The 12,004-nt window shown below is 39.7% G+C and overlaps 1 protein-coding gene across 1 annotated transcript in view; it reads right to left on the bottom strand.

Moving 5' to 3' along the window:
* Nucleotides 1–832: 832 nt before the first annotated feature.
* LOC121527357 (contactin-associated protein-like 2) overlaps nucleotides 833–12,004 on the bottom strand; it is a 282,121-nt gene continuing 270,949 nt past the window's right edge. The window contains exons 24-26 of the mRNA XM_041814293.1: nucleotides 3,765–4,055; nucleotides 2,363–2,434; nucleotides 833–1,032 (exon numbers count right to left, since the gene is read on the bottom strand). Coding sequence (XP_041670227.1) covers nucleotides 833–1,032; nucleotides 2,363–2,434; nucleotides 3,765–4,055 — 563 coding nt within the window. The remainder of the gene's footprint in view (nucleotides 1,033–2,362; nucleotides 2,435–3,764; nucleotides 4,056–12,004) is intronic.

Genomic DNA, 12,004 nt, shown 5'->3' with positions numbered 1-12,004 from the left:
TGCACAGAGAGCATGATCAAATAAGTTTACAGCAACTATAAGCTAAAAGTATGAACAGATAAGTTGTCACAGAGAGCCTTTTCTTTGGAAAAGTTTCAGTGTTTTGGGTGCAAATACAACAGCAGAGAAGTGATCAAATCAAAAGAAAGTTTAGCAGCATCCAGAATAAAAATATGCTGCACAATTGCATAGTTCAAGAGGCCGTACGGCTACTACAGTGGAGTTTAAATAAAACATGGTATTGAATGTTTGCTTTGTTATTTTCGAGCTGTAGTGTTTAATAACTGAAATATTTTCTAAATAATAGTGACAAAGTTTATTTGAATACTTAACACAGCTTTCACCTGTATCAGTAATATTTGACCAGGAGTACTTTGACTCAAGTAATGAGCTGTGGTTTTGTCCACCACTAGAAACATCACAGCTGTATGTATAGCTCCTGTCTCCTTTGATAATGCCGAGAATATCCACACTACTCCTCTTCAATAACATGGCCACTCTAATAATTTCAGGGCTGATTAGTGTACAGCACACAGTGTGTCCATCGCACACTTGATCACTGTATGCAATCTTTTCCATTTCCCTGCAGTGGTCCGTGCATCATCACTGCAAATTACTGCAAAGTTATCCATCTTAAGCCTGTGCTCTGTCAGGTTACAGACAAAAAGCTTAAAATACAGCTGTCGCTCTGCTTTGGACAAACTTGCACACACAGTTTGTCCATCACTCCATGGAGACAGTTCTGTCCCCCCGTAAGGTTACTGCAGCCCTGAATTACTCCAACAGGTCCCCTGATGAATGACTTCCTCTCTCAGAGTCCTCTCATTGGCTGCTAGATGAACCACTCCTTCTTTGATTCGTCGATGGTTTCTGGGTTGTCCGTGTCGATGATGGCTGTGTCCGCCGACTCTCCTGCAGACTCCCTGCTGCTCTTGGATTCGTGGGTGTGGTAGGAGCCTTTATGACGGAACATGTAGCGGATCAGGAACGCCAACGTGCATAAGATGGTAAAGATGACCACAGCGATGATACCTGCAGAGGACACAGACAGCAGATGTTAAAAAGAAAATTACATGAAGTATTTCAGTCACTGCTACTTCGCTTCCACCAGAAAACAGCCTTGGAGTGTGAAGATTTAACATTTGCTCAAAAACGGATTAAGTGAAAATTTTCAAAAGTTCAAAAAAGTCTGAAACACTTTTACATAACTGAAAACATAAATGCAGTTTTACTTTTTACATTTCATAAAGCTAAGCAGCTTTACAACTGATAAAACACATGCTTTTACAAAACTTGAAACACATGAACTAAGTCTGATACAAAATTACATAGTCCGAAAAACTGTTAACAAAAACTTTCATATTTCATGAAACAAAAATCAAATTTAAGAAACTATATATAAAATTTTAAATGTAGATTTTACTAAACAGATTTACAAAACACAGGCTGGAAGTCACCCAAGTTTCAAGTACTGAAAGTGATTAAACTTTGTACATTGTATTGGACTTTGTGATTTTTTTTCAAGTGTTGGTAAAGTTTTTTGGTCTTTCTAATTTGTTTCAAGTTTTTTTTTGGGTTTCAGGCTTTGTAATTCTGTTTCCAACTTTGTAAATTTGTTTCAGGATTTATAAAAGTGTCTCAGACTTTGTTATTTTGTATCAGACTTTTTACATTTATTTCATGTTTGTTAAAACTGTTTCAAGATGTACAGGTGTTTTAGACTTTGTAATTTTGTATCTAACGTTACACATTTGTTTCAATTTTTTTTGTGTTTCAGGCTTCTTAATTTTTATGCAACTTTAGAAATTTGTTTTTAGTTCTGCTAGAGTGTTTCAGACTTTGTAATTTTGCATCCGACTTTGTAAATTTGTTTTAGAGTGTTTCACACTTCAGACTTCAAACCAATGCAGCATGCAGCTTTGTTAAAGCCCCACATGGGCCAACTGAGATGATCTGAAAAGCGGACACACTCGCTGTTTGTTGCGGTTATTACAGCCGTCAGACTTGGAGAGGAAAAAGCTCATGCTGTACGTTTAATGTGCTGAGTTACAACAACACAACTAGGTGATGTACTGTTAGCTACTAAGCTGCTCATAATGCTAGAGCAAAAGATGCTAATGACTTTGGTGTGTACTGCAACACAGCTGCATTTAAATCGGTAATGATGGTGTTGCAAAAATAAATTCTGGGGCAGAAATTTTTACCAATTTCAAATTCTAGCCTAACTGCAATATCCTTAGAACAAACTTTCAGTGCTCTGCACTGATTCATTTGTGATTTGTTTGATTTTCTTTTGGCATGTTACATACAACCAGCTATTACCATTATTTTATTTTATTATTCTATTTTATTTTATTTTTACCTCCAATGATGGCTGAGTCTCTGTTGACTCCAGCAGGAATCACTTTCTCCTCGTTGAAAGGGAACTCTGCGTCTGTAAAAGGATCACCAAAAAAAAATAAAGAAAATTCATTCATGTACTCATAAACTAACATCATTTACATTTGCTACACTGCACAAATCTCTGAATGTAAAACACTGATAAAGTACATTCCAAGGTCAGGAGAAAAACCCATAAATTAACGTCCACAATACAGAACACTTGGTTATGAAAAATAATGTTATTCATGAGTTTCGCTGATTAAAAATTGTCTTTACACCATTCTGTTTGTACGGCTAGTGTTAGCTCCAGCTCCACTGCTTTCTGTTTGTGATTCCATTTATAAAGATGCACAAGCATGTCTTAAAGCATTGAGCTGCAAACTACAGTGGAGAACTACAGGTATCTACGCCAAGCCTCCTCTACAAACGCCTGAACTCTGGAGTGAGCTGTCAGCTTTTTCTGCTGCTGACTTCATAGCTCTCCAGGGGAGTGAAAGCATGAGTAAGAGGGAGCACAGGAGGCTGAGCAGGGAGAAAGGAGGTGCTTCTGAGGGAATAGAGGGTAATCTGACCCATTAGAGTCTGTCAGTAGCTTGTATGTCTATTCATCCATCAATCCATCCAGTTCTTCTGCTTGACTGGGTCTCAGTGTCTGCAGGCTAAGCAAGTTCCCCAGACAGCCGTCTCCCAAGCAACATTTCTCAGCCACTCCGAGGAATTCTGAGGTATTGCCTGGCTGGATGTCTAGACAGAAGCCTCTCCTCAGTGTAAAACCCATGAAAGTCCACTTGGAATTGCAAAAAAATTCCACGAAGGGGCCAAGCAGCCTCCGTCTAGCCACTCTGTCATAAGTTCAGATGGGTGGAGGGCTGCAGTGATGGCTTTCCTCTGGAACTTTGTCCCATCCCCACACAGGATCTCTGGAGCTCAGTCAGAGGGACCATCAGGTTCCAGTCTCCTCTCTTACTAAGGCCCTTCTCCCCAATTTGCTCAGCTTGTCTGGTTGGCCAGCGCTTTGAAGAGTCCTGGTTGTGCCAAACTTCTTCAATTTGAGAATTATGGAGGCCACAGTGGTCTTGGGAACGTTTATGTGCTTGGGTAAAGTGATGATAATCCATTTTATGTGATCAATGCACTTTATTGATCTCTAATCACTCAACATTCCCAAAGATGCTGTTTAGACAAGGCAGGAGGAAAACGGCTCTGAAATACAACACACTGGGGTGGATTCAACAAGAGACCCAAGGGTGCATGAGCATGGGGTGTCTGTTGTTTATGCAAGGGTGGAGGCAGTGTTAAAGTATGAAACAAGGGATCAAATGCAGTTTTTGTGGGCTAAATGTTGTCAAATTAAAGCATCATTTTAAGGTCATTTGCCATACCTGTGTTGTCCATATGCCAGGGATCTGTTGCAGCAGACATGGGTGGAATGGTTAGAGGGGACGCCCCACAGTTGGACTCAACTAGTTTACCCTGGTATGACACCGCTGAGGTAGCTGCAGGTGGTCTGTCCGGCTCACCAGCTGTGGATGTGGACGTGACCTGAGCCTGTTTGGGAGTTCTTAGTGCAGACTTGAGGGGGGCAACTCCATTGAACTGCACCCTTGACAGACATCCAATGAAGCCCGGGGAGTTGTATTGCTCGATGAGGACTGGGTCTATGTGTCCGGTTTCTGTACAGAGAGAGGCCAGGATTACTGGATTGCTTTGATGTACTAGGTTCAGCATTGTTTAGTAAGACTTCTAGAATGCATCCTTCATATCTCAAACATTTGCAGAGGAAATTGATCTTGTCCTGAAACTAGGCAGGAACTGTGCAATAACACAGGTTGGTCACACCTGCTCTGGTCTCTCTCCTTTGTTTCCTTTCTTTCCATTAAAGAGTCTCTTTATCTGAGTGCTACCATTTCACAGTGACCATCTTCCTGTGACAGCAACCTTAACAGAGAAAGTTAACAAGGCTCTTATTACCTCTGCACTTTGAATAAAATTGTGCCTTTTCACTTGTATTTCTGTATCACACTCTCAAAAACAAGTAAGGCTGAAATGCAAACACTGATGCTTCACTTCTGTTCAAATGATCCTCCTGGGACCCTGCATGTTCATATGAGAACATGACATGTTGGCTTTCCAATAACAGCAATAAATTCTGCTGTTAGAATAAAAAAATTGTCTAGAATTTCCATAAAAATCTACATATTTTGCTTGGAATGTTAGGGGAATTTACTTTAAACTTTTTAGAAATGTTTATTAAATGTTTAGGTACTTTCATGGTAATTTAGGAAACTGTTTGGGGGAATGCAAATGGAAATTTTGGTTGAATATCCATTAATGGTTTTCCTAAATTTTCAAACAATTTTTGGGATTATTCTTTGGTTGTTTGAGGGAGTTTGTTTGCAAAGTTACCATCAATTTTGGGTAAATTTATCTGTGATTTTTAGAAAATTTGAATTTAGTTTTTTGGTTGGAATTTGCTTTTAAATTATGGGAAACATGCTTAAAGATTTTCATGATTTTTTTTACTGAATTTTTTACCACTATTTATTTATTTAAATCTTTAGGATCTTTAGGAGTGTTTCACTGAATCATTTGAGAAATTGTATCTTTTTTAAAGGATTTTTGAAATATGTTTAAAAATGTCAATGTAAAGTTTTGGCCGTGTCTTGAAAATTTTGAAGAATTTGAGGGGATGATTTGTGTGTTGGAACCCTCAAAATTTTAAAGGAAACTCTCCAAGACCTCCAGAACTTTTTGTTGAAAAATATAGGTTATATATTCTTTGTCTTTGCAGTGACCTAGGTCTATTGCTCTCATACGCAGACATCATTTTCTGGTGAAAATGGCTTCCTGTTCAAAGAAAGGGCTTAGATTTTGTACTTTTCAGGTCCCACTTGTTCAACATAACTTGTGGCCAGTTGTTGAGGCCTTTCTTTCAAAATCAGAGCTCTATAGGTTAAGCACAGTGAGGAATGAAGATATGACCCATTTGTGTCACTTCCTGTTGCCATTAGGGGCGCAATGATGAGATGTTTGCATATGGGTGTGTTCAGTGTGATACCGCTGTCTTTAAAGAGCAGAAAATTGAAGAATGTTGTTTCCTAAAGTCATAGGTTAAAGTAATTTGGCACCAACAAAAATGCCTTATTTCGAAACTAAAATGAAGTTGGTCAACTTCTTGTTGGGATTTGGGCATGGCTCCAAGAGGCTTTTTTGTAGATCTTTTGACGCCCCATATGTATTGCAAAATGCAAAAATCATAATCCGAGGCTGAATGGTGTGAGGGGGCTGAATATCTTAAGGGATTTTTTTCTGAAAAGAGGTGGATGTTCAATTGCCAGAGGGGGACGCTGTGACAAAGTAATGATATTGATGTATGCATATATTCAGGATCAATGTGTGGTTATCCCTGTGCAGTTTGGTGATAATTGACATAAGCATTAAAAAGTTCAATGGTATTATTGGTGTACTCTTACTGCAAAAAAATATCCAAAAATTAGTTTAAGTTTGAGCCCCAGTCACGGCCCCATCCTTTGGTGAAAACTCAGTTTGCACACCTTTATATCTCCAGGTTGTCTAGTATAAGAAAAAAAAATCTGAAGTCAATTAGTTGAAATCCCTTGGACTAATTTGTTAAAATGTGAAACTTGTGAATCACCCAAAAATGCTAAAATTTGGCACTTAGCTGTTTGTAGTGTGCTTTCTTTACATTTTCAAGGATGGTTCCAGAGACTTTTTGTTGTCTCATCATGATACATATGTGTACTGAATTTCATGGATGTAGCTCTTACCCAGTCCCCTATCTCACATGTGGGACCCCTGCTTGATGGACTTTCAGGATTCCACCAAAATTTCCACAAGGAGACAATTTTCTGTAAAGTTTGGTTAGTTTTTGAGCATGTTAAAGTCCTCAAGTTAGCCATTCCTCCAACAAAAATAAAACCTAAACATACAACAGAATCTTTGCCAACTGAGGTCAATGCTCAGGCTCTTTTTACTTGAAAGATAATGAAATAAATAATAGACAAGACTGCAAAGTAAGGCATGGTAATATTTCTACTCAGTTGCACTTTTCCTCTCCTGGGTATATTCTAGTCTTCTGTGGTATGTATATTTTACATCCACTTTGTGTGACATAATAATTAGGAATATATGATAATCAGCAAGTTAACATCAGCTTGTCAGTACCAGTCCCTACACACTTGTCTTCAAGCTTGTAATCCTCTTCCTAGTTTTCCCTCTGGGTTTCTAAAATGCCTATCCAGAGTGATCAGCACTGCAGCAGCTCTCTGTCCACACTCATCATGATTAGGAAACAACAGATGCTAATCCAGCTGACCACAGAGAGCAGAAATGATTGCAAACACTTGTATGTTGCACCACATGTGACCTCCTTGTGCAACCAGTGCTAGTAACAAACATCAACAGAGGTCATCATGTTAAAGAGAGGGCTGCACCCACCGATGGTGCATCACCAGGGTGACCAGTGACATCACATGAATAATTCAGAAGGTGAAGCAGCACCAGGAAAGGATGGGGGATAAGATAAATGTGTCAGGTGTATTTTGGGTGGTAAGGAGAAAAAAGGAGAGGGGGCGGAGAAAATTAAATAAGCAGCAAAGACGAAGGGTGTGGCTGCATTTCCAAAGAAAAGGTTCTGGTGGTGAGGGAAAAGAGGAGGGAAGCTGGACAGAAACTGGAACTGTGAAGTGTGTCTGGGTGGTTGGCTGAAAAATGACAAGAGGGACAGAAATGGGCTGACAATAAGGGCACTCAAAGGGAGGGGCAGGGAAGAGAGATCAAACTCAGTTCCCATGGTAACAAATGGAAGCTGGTGCAGGGTGTGGGTTAACAACAGTATGATGCATTTGAGACACAAAATAAAGAATGCAAATATGAATGGAAGACTGCATCGTTTACATTGGGCTGTTGAGCTAAAACCTCCAATCTTCAAAAATCACCACTTTCAGAGAATGTTCAAAATGTGTAAATCCCACTGACAGATGAAAAAAAAAAAAAAATCTATGCATCTTATTCCCCTTATCCGGGGTTGGGTCATGGTGCCAGCAGGGTAAATAAGCTGACCCAGATGTTCATCTACCCATCAATGTTTTACAGTTCCAAAGGGATTTGGAGGCGTTTCCAGGCCATATGGGAGTGAGTTCTGGATCTACCCTGGGGTCTCCTCCCAGTTGGACATGCCTGTAAGACCTCCACAGGGAGGTTACCAGGAGGCATCCTGATCAGATGCCTGAACCACCTCCCCTTACTCCTTTTGATGTGAAGGAGCAGGGGCCCAAGGTCCTTACTCATTCCAACCCCTTGAACAAGAAACCTCATTCTTTCAGTCATGACCTAGACTGTAGGTGAGGGTTGGAACACAGATTGACCAGTAAATCAAAAGCTTTGCTTCCACCTCAGCTCCCTCTTAACCACTATGGTATGGTACACATTCACATCTGATATGGGTCGATATGTAGTATGAATATAATGGCTGTAAATGTTGGCAGGAATTTTCATCTCTGCCAATACCGTTATCATATCAATAATATCATGCATCCCTAAGTGGATGAAATAGACTTCAATAAGTAATGAAAGATTCAGAAATTAATTTTTAAACTAAATGGCAACACCTGCAAGCTAGTTCATTCAGTCAACTTTAGCATGCCGATTTTGCATCTGACATGCAACATAAATACAGAACACCTGCAAGATTTCTGGTCTGCCCTGAATCAGTACTGCACTCTTGCTTTCAACCAGCCTCCACCCCAGCATCCTGGGGGTTTAAGATGTTATGTCATCACTCCACAAATTCTGCATGTAAAATAAATTTGCAAGGGCTGGTGAAGTCTGAGCATGCTCATGCTTGAACAATTACAAAAGTAAGTTGACTAACTAAACTATTGGAAGAATATTTGTAAAGTGGAATATATTACAGCTAGAATAAATTATCAAAAGTTAAACGTGCACGTTCTTAATCTCCTTATACCTGCTTTAAATCTAGTTATACATCAACCATGAAAAATACAACCAAAACAATTCATTTAGGCTAATTTTAAGCCTTTTACTACATAAACATCTTATAAAGTATAAAATAGCATATAGTCTCAGACATGGGAAATACAACTGTAGACACACCCTCCTGTACTGTACACAAACACAGACACAGCCTCCAGCACGAGTCAGATTGTGCAGACGCTGAGCCAAGAAACACCGACATAACAGACCTGCAGTATCGAACTGTGGAGCAGGATTATGGATATCAAACTCATCTGATTTCAAACCTTTGCATAATCAAGTAAATGCTGCACTTATCATGTTAAGCAGAAAATCTAATCACATTCAAATGGCATGATAATGACATGAATTACTCAGGACATGCATGTGCAAGAACATGCAGATCAAACAAAAGTGTATATGTATATGTTTACCTACAGTTGGTGAACAGACCAGCTTCCTTTCTTCTTCTCTTGTTTCTTAATCCTTTCTCCTATTTGGATCTAACATTGGCACCCCTCTCTCCCTCCAGTTTGATCAATCCCTCTCTCTCTCTCTCTCTGCAGTGCAGTCCCACCCCCCACTCTGACACAGCAGCTGAAGAAAACCCTGGACCTGTACCTTAACTTCAATGGATCTGGACTCAGGTACAGCTAGCAGAGAGGATGGTGTGATGTGATCCTTACACACACATGCAGACACACACCTGCAGGAAACATCAATCAGTATGTTCAGCTCTATCAAAGGTGCACTGAGAGCAAGGAGATTATAGAATAAACATTGAATTATACGAGCCTGGAGATCAATAAAAGTGAAACCACTTTGTGTTTTTAGCTTCATCTTTTATCAGAGTTCATCACCTCTTTAATCAGAATCAGGGTATCTTCATAAATGTCAGGATACAGAAAAGCATCAATCATGAGTAAGTAGCTATTTATATAATAGCAGTGGTGGAGGACATTATATTGCAACAGATAGACATACAGAAAAACAAGCATGCAGCAATGCACATGCTCAGCTCACAGCAGCGCTTCCACGGACTCAGATGCTATGACATGTATCATGTTTGGCTGAAGTAAGGGGACAACAGAGTGTCGAACATTTCTTTAAATGTTGAAATATGAAATATAACGTATTGTGCATCATTCTGCACCTACTTAAAACATTTATCATCCCTTATTCGGTGGTTTAGCCCTCTGCCTTGCTACTTGGTAACTTGATTAAAAAAGTGTCCTGCTTAGCGTTAATTCATGCAAGACACAGTAGTCATACTCCCAGCCATGATCAGCTGTCGGCTAGCTGATCCTAATTATCGCCTCCCAGCTCCCAAGGCCAATCACAGCTCTTTCTCTAAACCAAGCTGCTGCTGCTGTCAAAGCTCAACCTCCTTCACCTCAGCTTCCTCCTTTATAGCATAAAGCTTGTTGTGTGTAACGCAATGGATTCATTTGCTTTTGAACTAATTTTATTGTATTCAGTATGCACTTCCTGGAAAGTCAAAGCATGATGCCTGACTAACCCAGGGAGCATCTTTAGAGCAGAGCCTTGCCCACTAAGTTAAACTAAATATCCATTTTTGCAAGAAAATGGTCAGATGTATGACGAAAGTGTTCCTGCCTGAAACTGATATGGTACTATTTTATGTAGTAAAGGCAAAATGGAAAACTGTGCTGTTGTCAGGAGAATCAAAATTTGAAACTCTTTCTGGAAACCATGCACACTGTGTCCTGCAGCCTAGAGATGAGAGGGACCATCCAGGTTGTTTTCAGTTCTAAAGCCTGCATGTCTGATGTTATGGGGTTGCATTAGTGCCTATGGCGTGGGCAGCAGCACACCTGGAAAGGAACTATCAATGCTGAAAAGTATATAAAGGTTTTAGAGCAACGTATGCTCCCATCCAGGCAAAGTCTCTTTCAGTGAAGAGCTTGACTATTTCAGCGAGACAATGCTAAACCACATACCACATCTATCACAACAGCATGGCTTCACAGGAGAAGAGTCATGTGCTCAATGACCTGCCAATAGAAAACATCTGTTGCATTGTAAAACAAAAATCCAGCAAAGAAGAGCCAGAATTGCTGCACAGCTAGAATCCTACATCAGCAAGAATGGGACAACATTCCTCTCCAAAACTCAAGCAACTGGTCTCCTCACTTCCCAGGCGTTTACTAAATATGGTAAAATGGTCACCACCATAGCTCATTATTACATTGAGTACCAGGGAGCAGCCGAGTCATCCTTAAATCTTGATCAATATGACTTAAGCCAAATAACACAGAACACGGGAGATCTCCTCACTCTGAACCTGATGAAAACTTGAGGGGCTAAGCATTTTTAGAAACATCAGATCTAAAACTTTTTACAACCAAAAATACAATATTTACTCTGGTTAGAGTTTGAAAATTAAAAAAAAAAAAAAAAATGGCTGATGATTACTATAATTAATCCCAATTATCTTTATGATGAGGAAACATTGTTCCTGGTGTCTCATTTCAAACTGAATTTTCATGAGAGCAGACACCATCATCTAAGATTTAAATCTGAGCCACTCGATTTAACTCTGTAGTAAAGATGATTAGTCATCTGTCTGCTGTTTTTTGTGGACTTTTGTGATATTAACCTCTCCATCTTTATTCTAGCCTCTTTACTACAGCCCAAATATCAGCGGACTGTGAGGTGATGTTGGAGATATCACTGAGATCGGTGAGTGAAAGCGTTAATTCAGTAGAAAAACACAGGGGCCTTGTCTTCCAGAAATAGTCTGATAGCCGTGCTGTCTGTTGTTTCTGTGGTCCTGACACAGAGGAGGAAGAGATCTGACGAGACGAGCAGAATCAAACACCTGCTTTTGTTCTGTTTGTCTTCTCCCTCTGTCTCTGCCTTTCTCATCTCATTACTCCTCTCATCTGTCTGTTTCCCTCCTCTGTCTTCCTGTTTATCATGTCTTCTGATGTGTAATGTGTAAGGCTACATATGAGGTGGAATGTGGGGTATAATGACTGCCCTGCATGTCCTTCAAGGCCCTCTACAGTTTGTTTTGTAAAGATGGATGGGGGGTTGGTGTGCATGCTGTGTTGTCTTCTCAGAGGTTCTGCCCGTTTCTGCAGTCAATAGTCCTCGCTGCTGAGTGAAGTCAGTCATTAACTCAACATCACTGACTTTCTCTGCTCTTGAGGTGGAGGACGAAACCATGAAGAAACCATTAAGACGAACTAAAAATATGCATAAACCACATGTCCCACTTAGCAGAATGTAAATAGTTTAAGCTAACTGGCTGTTGATAATTGGGGTAATTAAAGTCTAAGGTGTTTAAGGAGACAATGAAGGCCTTTCAAATATCTACAATCTGAGGTAATGAAGTGCCATGATAATTTACATTAGGACATTTTTATCCCGATAGATACAACCCCAATTCCAGAAAAGATAGGCTGCTGTGTAAAATGTAAACAAAACAGAATGCAATGATTTGAAAATCTCATAAACCCATAGCTTATTCCCAATAGAACACAAATACATCAGGTGTTGACACTGAGATATTTTACCATTTCATGAAAAATCTCAGTTCATTTGGATTTGATTGGAGAAACACATATTGAAAAAGTAGGGACAGGGCAACAACGGTTGAAAA

The sequence above is a fragment of the Cheilinus undulatus genome, linkage group 19, assembly GCF_018320785.1.
Source record: "Cheilinus undulatus linkage group 19, ASM1832078v1, whole genome shotgun sequence".
In the NCBI taxonomy this organism is placed as follows: Eukaryota; Metazoa; Chordata; class Actinopteri; order Labriformes; family Labridae; genus Cheilinus; species Cheilinus undulatus.
Note: the sequence above shows the minus strand (reverse complement) of the source record. Positions and strands in the feature narration are given on the sequence as shown.